The following is a 12,388-nucleotide window of genomic DNA, read 5'->3' as shown; positions in this document are numbered from 1 at the left end:
CTGTTATAAAGATACAGTACATTAACATGGAAAATGTGTGCGAATCCAACATGTGGTTTGAAAGCCATTTGAGCACAAAATGAATAAAACCTCGCATTTTAGTATAAATAAAGTTCAAAATGTATTTTGTATTAATGTTGAAGGCCGATTATAAAGAAATAATTCCACATCATTGAATTGTATTAATACAGTCTATTCACTTAGTAGGCTATTGACCTGAGGAGAGATTTATTCATTTACAGACTTAAGTATATTTACAGTAGTACTTGCCATCTTGTTCTTAGCAAATATAGTATATATAGTATTTAATTGTGAATGCAATGCGCGTTTACTTTAGCAATGCAGTAGTTAGCTATTATTCATTTACCTGTATTCAGTATTGTATTTTATGTAAACTGTATACTGTATTAGTAGCTGTACAACTGTATACAAATGTGCAGACTAACAGGCCTTGTCTTTTTAAAATTGTAGGTGTGCTACAAATTGCACTCCTCAACACATTTAGGGGTGCTGTAGGTGTACTGTTTGTATTTTGGTGTGTAGAAGTTTACCAAATTTAAGTTTGTTGTAAATTACACTCCTCAAAGGCAGTTTAGGAGTGTGTTAGGTGAGTGATCGCACTCGCTCACCACAAAAGAAAAGGCCTGGACTAACTTAAGTGCTATGTTACAAGATCAAGTTTTTGAAAAATTTTTATCATTAGATAGAGCAACAAATATGTACATTGTGTGGGAGAATTCTGAAGTGCTTAGTAAAATGTGCATAAGGCTGCATTCACATTGGTGTGTGAGAATAAGTAAGTGCTTAGTAAAATGTGGTGCATAAAGCTGCATTCACATTGGGCCAAGTCTGGTGGCAGCAAGTTTCTTCCTCCAGTCACTCAGTGTGCATTGCAGCTAAAAGTTGTTGTTTGAACAGTAAACACCCAATTTGACTGATTATTTTTGAATTAATGTTCAGCCATTTAAACCGGTTTTTTGAAAATGTCTTGATGGCAAAAAATTGGTTGTAATTTATTCTTCACAAAGATTATTCGGTTAATACAGTTATTTTTTATGGCTCTAAAATGTCTCCAATTTGGGGTGAAAGGACTATGAAAATAAATGTGAAGCAGAAATCTGTGTACAGTAGAGTTAATAATAATACAGTGATTTGTTACTTTTATCTTTTAGCAAGTAAGCTATTGGTTTAACAAAGTACTGTAGATAATGCATTCTTATTGACAGAAACTATTCAGTTTCAATACTAACAGTAACAAACTATTTTTTTCAAAAGAAATATTTTGCTTTGTTGATAATTGTACTATTGTATTGTGAAGTACTTTAATGGTTCCTTTCTAGTATTTGTTGTCACACAAGTGCTATTACTACTATCAATAAATCAAAAATACAATAATATTATTTAAAAAAAAAAAAGCCCAAAAAAGTGTGATTTTGCTGAAAATACAGTATCTCCCTGCCTTTATGATCTAATTCTGCAGTGGCAGCCAAACGTGCCACTCAGGTGCCACAGTTAAATAGCCGCAGTTACAGTACAGTACTGAAAATGCAGAAAATCAACTTTTTTCAATTTGTAAAAAAAAAAAAATATGTCCGTATAAATTTGTATAGAGATAATTTTGTTATTTCTAGAAATTTTTGTCAAGACATTGTACATTAGATAATTAAATGGTACTGCAAAGTGTCCACAATAATTAACGTTAATTAAAATGCATCATCACTGTAGGTATAACATGAGTGTGACGTGACGTGACAGAAGTCTGTTGCATAATAATTCATCACTGTTGTTTATAGATATCATAACAGATTCCTTGTATAATCAGCTGTATTCAATAAATCAATGACTGTGACAGTGTAAATTATGAATACATGTAATAAATATGTGTATGAAATACATAGGGTCATTATTAGGCAGGCAGTTACCAAGACTAGACCAGTCTAAATACATAGGGTCATTATTAGGCAGGCAGTTACCAAGACTAGACCAGTCTAAATACATAGGGTCATTATTAGGCAGGCAGTTACCAAGACTAGACCAGTCTAAATACATAGGGTCATTATTAGGCAGGCAGTTACCAAGACTAGACCAGTCTAAATACATTGGGTCATTATTAGGCAGGCAGTTACCAAGACTAGACCAGTCTAAATACAGTGGGTCATTATTAGGCAGGCAGTTACCAAGACTAGACCATTGTAAAAATAATATAATATAAATACATTGCGTCATTATGGTAATGCTTAAACATGTTTACAGAAGTAGAGATAACTCTAATGATATCTTTTGTACTGGAACATTTAAATTAGTAATAATACTACAAAACATTCCAAATAAATCTAAGCTTTTGATAGATGTAGGCTTTTGGGTTGTACAAACTACAGTACAGTGGCAAGAGACATTATTATATAAAGGCTATGATTTACCATATCAAACAAGCTTATGTAAATAGCAATAAAATTAAAATAGGAAACAGTTGCACTGAACAATACATCTGTATTTGAATAGTAAATTATTTGAGAAGATAACGATAAGCTAAATGATTTATAGTATACAGTTAGCAAAAACAGAAATCCAACTTTACTAATTGTTCAAAAATTACTTCGAAATGTTATTATTAAGTGTTCCAATTTGTGCTGGATAATCATAAACTACAGAAAGGGGGCACATGTTGTCTTTTAAAGAAGGATAGTATGAATTTATAATGTAGATGGCTCAATGATTTGATTTTATTCAGTTTCAACATACGATTACAAGACAATATGAATACAAACAATTTCCAAGCAAATACATTAAATAAGAAACCAAGGATAACCGATAAAGTCAAAAGAAAAATGAACTTAATTCCAATGGCATCCTTTAACAAACAGCATAAGCATACAAAAGAAACAAGCATTACAATAAAATATTTAAACTTTCAAGCATGTTTGATTCCGTTAATTCATGACTCCACTCCAATTATTAGATTTACACAAATCTTATTATACTGTACATTATAATCGGTCGAGAGTTTAATAATATTACTTGAAAAGATGAAATTATTATTGTATTTGAATAGTGAGTGTGTCATAGGTTTTGGTATGTAGACATTGCTATAGGCTACAAGAGAGCAAGTTAATAATTTTATGTGGTATAGTTTAAGTAATTTGTATCCTGTTCCGTAGATTAGATTGCAACAGATTATGCACTGTGATTACAAAGAAAGTATGTAATAATATTCCCAATAAAGTTTTGTGGTACTCTGATCTAGTCATCACTGTTTATAGTATTAATGGTAATTGTCACTTTGTATACTTTCATCTTAAATACTAATTTTGTGGATTTTAAAGTGGTCTTATTTGGTAATTTAGAGTAATTTACAATGCATTTTAAAATCTTCGGCCACAAACTTGCTTCCATTGTTCTATTTACGGTGGAAACAATTTATTTTGAGAAGAAAAAAATTACAAAGGAATTAAAAAAATTCACCATGAACTTGAAGGAATTAAAATGTATTGTTAGAGATTGAATGAAAAGTAATATATTTAAACATTATTTTGAAGTGCTATGTAAGAATTAATCTTCAAGCATCCTAAATTGCTATGCAGCTGGTATAGCATTTATTAAGATACAATAGCTATGAAAGTGAATGTATTTGATCATATTTTACAATCCAATGACCATATTTGGAATATTGTGTGTAATCTTTTTATCATCAGGAGACTACTAACAATTGAAAGTGTTTTACACACACCAGGTCACCAACGCTAATGCTTAGATTCTATTATTCTGTTACGTTGCAATTTCCTAGAGCTCTTTTATTCAGACGTTGTTTTGTGTTTTCTAAGAAATTAGTATATTCTCCAACACCTTGACTAAATTTTAAAATTATTTTTACAGTATTTCCAAGTAAAATACATTTTTTAATTTCTTGTCAATACAAATAGTTCCATAACATAATGTACATGGCCTAAGCCTATTGTTCAGATTATTTTATAACATTATCATCAGCAAACTAATTAACCTAACTATAAGGTACCATCACTGTTATTAATTCATTGGAAGTTCACAACTCAATTTGGAATATAGTGTTACAGAATATTGTATTTATTTTTCTAGATGTATTGGTTTGCCAAGTGTATGAGTTTGCCTGTAAGAATGGTTCTGAATGTATCCCATCTGAATGGCGATGTGATAGAGACTTTGATTGTAAAGACTCCAGTGATGAACAAGATTGTGGTATGTACATCTAAGGACCCGTCAAACTACCATAAGAATTTTATGTAGTTTAAATAAGCAATGCTTTAGATACGGTATTATCCAATCAGGGACATGGGCAACCTTTCCCATGATCCTCTTGGACCGGGAGGATCGCACCCTGGGCTACAGGCTAATTGATTATTTTATTTGCCTATTTAAATTTTGATAAATATTAATAAAAAAAAATGGAGAAATATGATGTCATGTATGTATGTATGTATGTCAACTTAAGACGGTCTACAAGTTAATAGTAATTTGGATCAATTGGTTTTCGTTTTTATGTATAATAATTTAAATAATGATTGTGTAAATGCTGAAAAAAATATTAAATTTAAAATATGTCTTTAAAGGAGAATACTGCGATCCAGAAATCAGTTTTAAATGTATAAATGCATCCCGATGTGTTCCGCATGGATGGGTTTGCGATGGAATTGATGATTGTGGGGATAATTCAGATGAGCAAGGAGAAGAATGTAAGTCAAGGTCAATTATTATATAAGATAATAAATGCCATCCCATAATGTAATAGTTGACCTAGTTGTGTGCCCAGTGGGCTAGTAAAATGCACTATCACCAGACATACATTCTGCATTTTTATGTTTTTCTACAGTATGTTTTTCTACAGTATGTAATTGTTAGTTTGGAAGAGCAACTGTTAAATATTAAAATAGCTCTACAGTAACCTGATTGATTCTACAATATTGTACAATAATAAACCAAATATGTATATTCTTTTTTATACTTTATGTACATTATAACCTTAAAAATCAAAATCTTTAGATAATTTATGTGTAACAACCGTTGCGTGTTTGCGAATTGGGTCAAATACGCAATGACTCTATTAGAACTCTTGAGGGTTGTAGCAACTCGTAGTTTAACATATCAAAGTGATCAAGGTCAAAACATTAAACCTCAAAATGTGGGCAGAAAATCTACAATTGGATGGTAGCTGCCATTGTGTAGACTGGTGCACACCAGTGTCAAGGTGCACAAAATATTGTTGGTATATTTATGGGATAACACTACTGTGAATCAGAATTTTTCTCATAATATTCTCATATTAAAAATTACAAAGAAAAGTTTCTGACATATTTCACGGTTTCTCTGTGATAATCATCAGCATTACTAATGATGAAACTATTCAAGTGTGTATGTTTTTCATAATATATTTCTGATGAGGTAAATTAGCAGTGGTGCATAGCAAGTGAGCAAATTATTTACTGTATCATCATGTGTTTCTAATATCCAACAATACTATTAATTGCTGTACATCAATGCAGCAACCTTAATGAGGATCCAAATGATCCGTTTTGTTGGTTGGCAATCATTTCATAAAATTATAAAGCTGTGTCTACAGATAGTTTGACAAAAAAAGTTTGATGTGCCCAAATATAGTAGTGATGCCCAAATATGGTAGTAGTATGATATCATCATGCCCTTATATGGACTCGTCAAATTTGTTTGTCACATAAACTTTGATAGTGTAGATAGAGCTTTAGTCTATCATGCCTACCAACCTGGATGAACCAACATTTCATTCATTTCCTCCTGTACAAGTAGTAATGGATCAAATAAATTATAATTTTGTATAATATTTTTTATAAAAATAAGAGAGTAGTCTTGTTTACCTGTGTAAGGTTTTAATAAACTAAATGCAAGGAGTATGTAGGCCTAATTATTGTGAACAACAATGTTTACAGAATCACCCTTGAGTATGGGGTGCCAAACATGTAACTACATTCTATGTTACTATAATTACTATACTTGAATCTTGTTTTCTTACACTGGCAATGTATTATAAGATATAATTTTGATATATTATGATGATATTATAATATTTTACTATTTTGCTCAGGTGAGTCACCATTTGAAAGCTGCTCAAGGAATGAGTACCAATGCCCTGGTTCCAATGACTGCATCCCAATACACTTACTATGTAATTCTGAGATAGACTGTGGAGATAGATCAGACGAAGGAAGTCACTGTGGTAGGTATATTCACACAACTTAAGTTCTACTTAATTTTGACTTAACATGGAATTGGTAGTATAGATCCTATCTCTGCTATGTTGTGTAATATTGTTTATAATGTAGTTGTCTGTGAACCACTCCCTCTAGTGGAACCATCTCGCAGGCGATCATAATTTCAAAACACTCATGTGTGTATGTGGAAATACAGAATGAATTGATGCAATGCAAATTAAACTATTTTTATAAATTCCAAAATATTTTATTTGAACTTTCTCTTTCATAGTGTCTCAAATACAAAAATGTGCAGAGAAGGGGTGTAGTGATTTGTGTAAATATTCCATAACTGGTGCAAGATGCTACTGTAATACAGGACGTCAGTTGAATGCAGATAATGTGACATGCTCAGGTGAATTTAATATTCGTATTATAATTATACTTGATGTATGATACTGTAGTTACTTTTAAAATTTAATAATTTGTTATTTGTCTGACACAAAATCTTAAAAAAAAAAAGGAACCAAGTTTAGAAAGAAAATAAAAAATTTAACACAAAATTCAAATCAAAGAAACTAACTAACTGAACCTGCTATATAAACTGGCTATATTTTTAGGTCACTCAGACCAAAATGCTCACTATTGGAAGGGAACATTATTTAAAATATGTGCCAAAATAGTAAACATATTTCATACATCATTGAAATGTATTGAGTAAAATAGCATAGCAACTGACAGTTGTTCTGCAACATTAGCATGTGAATTTAATGTCAAACATTAAGTAAAACTGACATGGATACAAATTGACATGCAGGAATTTTCGATTCGAAGAACCAATAATATTGAATGTGATTATAATTTCTTTCAAACGGAAAGCCATACTGTATTTTATTGAATAAAATATGGCTTTCTCTTAGAATGCATTAAAAATAAATAAATGAATTATAAAAAAAAGAAAAACTATTTATAAAATATGTTTTCACTTTTTGGTCTACTGTAGTATATAATGCTTTTTATTTTGTTATTACGCGTTATGTAATAATAAGTGAAAATGAAACTGATTTATATGAAAATAATTTTTTTTAAATCATTCACAGAATAATATATTTTTATTATTGCACAGTCTAGGACCAAATTGTAAAAAAGCACATAAATCATAAATATTACTTAATTAGTTTGTAGAATTTTGCAACTTAAGTTTAACTTAAAAAGCTATATAAATTAATCTATTTCTGCAGTTTGATAATGATGATGAATAATTATAATATTTTGGTTTGATTGTAGAGTGGTTATTATCTGTCTGCCTTGTTTACTAATGTACCATATGGAATAGGAGACAAAATATGGATGTCATGCATCACAAACTCTTAGCTTAATTACCACAAATATGCTAAAGTATCTCCTCATTCTTGTCGTTAATTCTGAAATAAAATCTACAATGCTTTCAAAAAGTGAACAAAAACTAGAGAAACTGTCAAGAATATTTATATTAATGTTGCTTGATTTATAATTACCAATTGGTGCATAATTTATGTCAGATGTTATATCGCAATTGTTAGCCACCAAATATTCACCAAATAATTTTATTATTTTTCTCATGACCTTGGTTATTCTATATACAGTAGTATAGTATTGCGCTTCAGTGAATTATGTTGACAGTTAGAAAAAGAAAAATTATAATATAGTGCTGTTTATTGTATCTTATCCAGGGCATATGAATACCTCACTATTATATTATATTAAGTATGTTTACTATGAATGTAAAAATGAACTTTACCTGGAATGTTTTGGATATAATCGGTAGTTTTTATGGATAATAGGAATTTGAAATTTATAAATCAAACGGCAAGTTTATTTGATATAGTATGTCATGGTGCACAAAAGAAACTTGCATTTAACACATTCATTCAATGTAGCACTTTTAAGTGTACTCAAAAACACATGTTAAAGGTTATACCAAATACTTAAGTAGCAATAAGCACATGCTAACAAATTATACCAAATACTTACTGTTTTGTTTTAAAAAGTATCATGGGAAAAAATAATAACACTTTTTGCATGCCATATATAAAATTTGTAAAATATTAATGACAATATTATTAAATTGATTTGTAGATTATAACGAGTGTTTAACAGTACGTGTACCTGTATGTGATCAGGAATGTATTAACCAAATGTTCACAAGTAATATGTGTGGTTGTGTCGATGGATTCTCACTTCAACAAGATACAAGGACTTGTAAATCAGATACAGGTAAGTCTAATATGACCCGTGTAGCCTTGCTATCATTTTGTATCATGTGCTAATCTGTATTAGTTATAATTAAACAGAAATAGGTGATTTTTGCATGTTGAGCTTTTGGTATATGAAATGTTGTGCCATGTGGAGCAACATACAAAACCAACCTGTTGTGTGTGCTGTCTAAACTGTTCTATTCCCTTCCATAATTGGAGTGCTGTCTTTTTGAATGGTCAAACCTGGACACTGATTCAAATTGAATTGGTTTTATAAATTTCAGTAGGTTTCTTTTAAACAAATATGGAGTTTTGTAATTTGTTGATTGGAGATATTTTGCGAACAATTTTACTCATTACGATCATTAACACATTTATTTTTGTATATAACAAAAAATTGGTTATTGGTTTGATAATTGCATATGCGTACATGGGTATCACAGCAGGTATTCTATTTTGTAGCCACAATATAAGCTTGTTTTATGTTACTTTGTATTTAATTATAGAATGTTGATTGTACCAGGAATTCTATATAAAAAATTAATTTGAATGTTTTCTTTCTGTTTTCCTAATATGTACATGTTGTCATTTTTTAGTCTCATGTTTCTTAGAATGGTTTACATTACTTAGTCCTGCTCTTTTACATATTTTATTCCTAGGCTTGAGTTTCATTTTCCTCTGTAATTGAACCTGACCATAAAAGCTTCGTTTATCCTCCTGTATTTCTTTCTAGGATATAGTTACATTTTCACTGAGCCTAGCTATTTTTACACTGCTTTCTTTTTCCTAAACTGTTCCTTGTATTCTTGCAATGGTCTAACAGGTTTATTTTCACTATCACTGGGTGTCAATTAGCACCCAGCTAGGCTCACATTGGTGCATGCATTCTTGTTAGATAGTGGATACAAACTTGCCTATGATTACTACATATCAAGGGTTATGATTGGGTTGTTGCATCTAAAACACTGCCATGTCATGTTAATTAGTTTCTTCTTTTCTATTAATTTGCCAATGGCTACTGTATTTCTCTTCATCTTATTTCCTACAATGTAATGTACTGATTATGGTTTTAGGCTAGAAATGCCTGTTTGAAGACATTTCCTTCCTATTATTTTGTTTCATTTTTTTGTAAATATTTGATATACAATACTTACGTAAAATGATTAAAGTAGGTGGTCTGTATTTAAAAGCTATATTTTCGAAGCTCATTTAAAAAAAATCATTGTTTTCAGCAACAACTGCAAAATTACTGGTGGCAAGTGGTGAAAAAATCAAAATAATGTCACTAGCTGGTGACAGTTCTGCTGAACTAGACTCAGTCAGAGCCAATGCAATAAACTACGATTTCAAAAGAAAAAAGGTATAATTTATATTCTTACTGTATTTAGTAGAGTATTAGTAAGTAGTATACTTACATTTGGTTCTTGGTTACAGTCTAGTTGCCGAATACGTTTCTCTACTATCTAAAAATGTTTACAAAAATTGTACAAAAAAAAAAAAAAAATAATAATTACATATGGTTTATGCGAACTGACAGTAGGGTGATGCTGTTATAGTTTATATTGAGGGCACATTTTTTTTTTTTTTTCAAATCACAGTTAATGCTTCTTTTTTAAAATTTGTTATCTCAAAGATTTGTTGGGTAGACAGAACAACAAGTAAAAGAATATTAAAATGTGTAAATTCAGAAACAATGACAGATGTCAAGGAAATCCAAGTTCCATTTGACATGAGAGGTAAAGTTTAAGTATATTATATTTGTTTGCATAATAATCATTTCTCCTTTTTATTGTTATATATACATTGTTATTAATAAGTACTTAGCAATTAAGTGCAATATAATTTTATTTAATTGAAATTTAAATTCAAATAATAAATATTGCTACTTATGAATAATTATAAACTTATTATCATTCATTTGGCTTTCAGTGTCTTTTTCATTGCAGTGATAACAATTTAATGTATGTTTAAATAATAATATATGCTAATTAAAAATGCCAAAATATTTCTCAAAGATTTAAAAAAAAACATTTCCACAAATAGTGTTTGATTGTTTTAATGTACTTTTAATTTCAGGGGTGGAACAATTTGCAATTGAATGGATCACAGGAAACTTTTACTTTGTTGATAGTAGATCTGATCGCATATTTATTTGTACAGCCGATGATGACGATAATTATTGCTTAACCATAGTATCCAGTGGATTAGCTAACCCTAGGGGTATTGCCATAGATCCCAACGAAAGGTATGTTGTTTTTATTCTGTCTCGTCTCATCTAGTCTCGCCTAGTTAGCTCATTTTATGTAATCAAACTTTTATTTATTTTCTTTTTACATTACCTTACTTTTTCTTCTATTCTGTTATTGTCTTTCATTTATCTTCATTCCATTTAATCATTTATCTTCCTTTTCATCCACATGTTTTATATTGTAAAACAATTCTAAGAAGTGTTTATGAAACATTGGATATAATAAAACTCTTTCATTTTAGTTTCAAAATATTTGATTGATTTCTATTCTGATAAGTCTGATATTTTGATCTTCTTTCACTTTAGATAAAAAACACTTTTTAAAGTCAATTGTTCAACCATCTCTTCCAATTGTTTTATAGTTTGATTTCTTTTTATTCAATAATGTTTAAACAGCAATTAGAGTTTGTAAATGTATATATTTTAGATAATGGAAGAGCGTGTAATATTCAACCAAAGAGTAACACTTCTATTTATTGATTGCTTAGTTTTGTCTTGACCGTTGGTTTAAGATAAGTAAACCAGCATGTTCTCATGCATCATCTCTAACACAGTACTGTATATCCAATAAAATCATTGTATAATTGTAGCCATATTTTCCAGTTAATCAGCTTGCTAGCATGCCTGTGGTTGTCTGATAGCATAATAATGAGCATACAGTTGACATTTTGCATAAAGACTAACATACAAATCAAACCAATATTATGAACAAGCATTTGACAAGTGGTGTAGCCAGTTTTGTGTACTATAGTTTTGGCACATTTCTCTCTATAACTGTTCTGCAGGCTAGGTAAATGAATTACCTGGCTGCACCAGGTTGATTTAACAGTCACAAAGTTTATATCAAGACAATGTGAGCTATTAAAATATACAGCTAAGACCTGCATGGGTATTATAACACTACCAAAGTAATTATGCATAATGCATGATTAGACTGGACAATATTCAGTGGGTCTTCCTCAATTTGGGTATTTCTCAATTAGTCAAGTTTAGGTTCTTCCTCAAAATGTGGTTCTTCCTCAAGTTGGGACATCCATCTTCAAGTTCTTAAAATGAAATATGAACTTTAAAGAAGAGATTATACAGTATTTCTATTTCTGTAAATTATTCCATAAACAAATGTTTAAATTGTATTTTATACTTTAATTCTATACTATTTTGTAGATACTTTTTTATATCTGACTGGAGCAACCAGCCTAGAATCACACGATATTCTATCAATGGTAGTAATGAAGAAGTAATTGTTAAAACAAAGATAAGTTTACCACAGTGTTTGACGTTGGACATATTTACAAAAAGAGTTTACTGGACAGATGCCAATATGGACCACATTCAAAGCATTCCTTATGATGGCAACCAAGCCTTGCGATATACTGTAATCAATGAACCTGATTTGGTATGCCTTAATATCTATGTTACATTTGTATAATTTTCTTAAGTGCACTTTACATTCATATTAATAGAATTAAAATGTAAGAAGTCATAAAATTGATTTTTATGACTAATGAATGCTCAAAAAATGATTTATGTAATGTTTTAACATAATCATCATCAGACATGTATTATTGAATTCCTAAATCAATGTAGTATATTTTAATGTGTGTGTGTTTACGATTAAGATAAACATGATTCCACTGTCTTTTGGAATAGCTCATCTATGACAGTCAATGACCTAACTTAGGCTAAAGACCAAACTTAAGTCCTTCCTT

General features: G+C 30.0%; 1 protein-coding gene across 1 annotated transcript in view; it reads left to right on the top strand.

Moving 5' to 3' along the window:
* LOC144836113 (low-density lipoprotein receptor-related protein 1-like) overlaps positions 1-12,388 on the top strand; it is an 89,255-nt gene that overhangs the window by 37,451 nt on the left and 39,416 nt on the right. The window contains exons 3-11 of the mRNA XM_078691311.1: positions 4,093-4,212; positions 4,584-4,706; positions 6,089-6,220; positions 6,487-6,609; positions 8,313-8,450; positions 9,664-9,791; positions 10,065-10,167; positions 10,508-10,676; positions 11,844-12,075. Of these exons, the coding sequence (XP_078547437.1) occupies positions 4,093-4,212; positions 4,584-4,706; positions 6,089-6,220; positions 6,487-6,609; positions 8,313-8,450; positions 9,664-9,791; positions 10,065-10,167; positions 10,508-10,676; positions 11,844-12,075 (1,268 nt within the window). The remainder of the gene's footprint in view (positions 1-4,092; positions 4,213-4,583; positions 4,707-6,088; positions 6,221-6,486; positions 6,610-8,312; positions 8,451-9,663; positions 9,792-10,064; positions 10,168-10,507; positions 10,677-11,843; positions 12,076-12,388) is intronic.

This window comes from Antedon bifida, chromosome 1, assembly GCF_963402885.1.
Source record: "Antedon bifida chromosome 1, ecAntBifi1.1, whole genome shotgun sequence".
Taxonomy (NCBI): domain Eukaryota; kingdom Metazoa; phylum Echinodermata; class Crinoidea; order Comatulida; family Antedonidae; genus Antedon; species Antedon bifida.
This window is presented reverse-complemented; position numbering and strand designations above follow the sequence as displayed.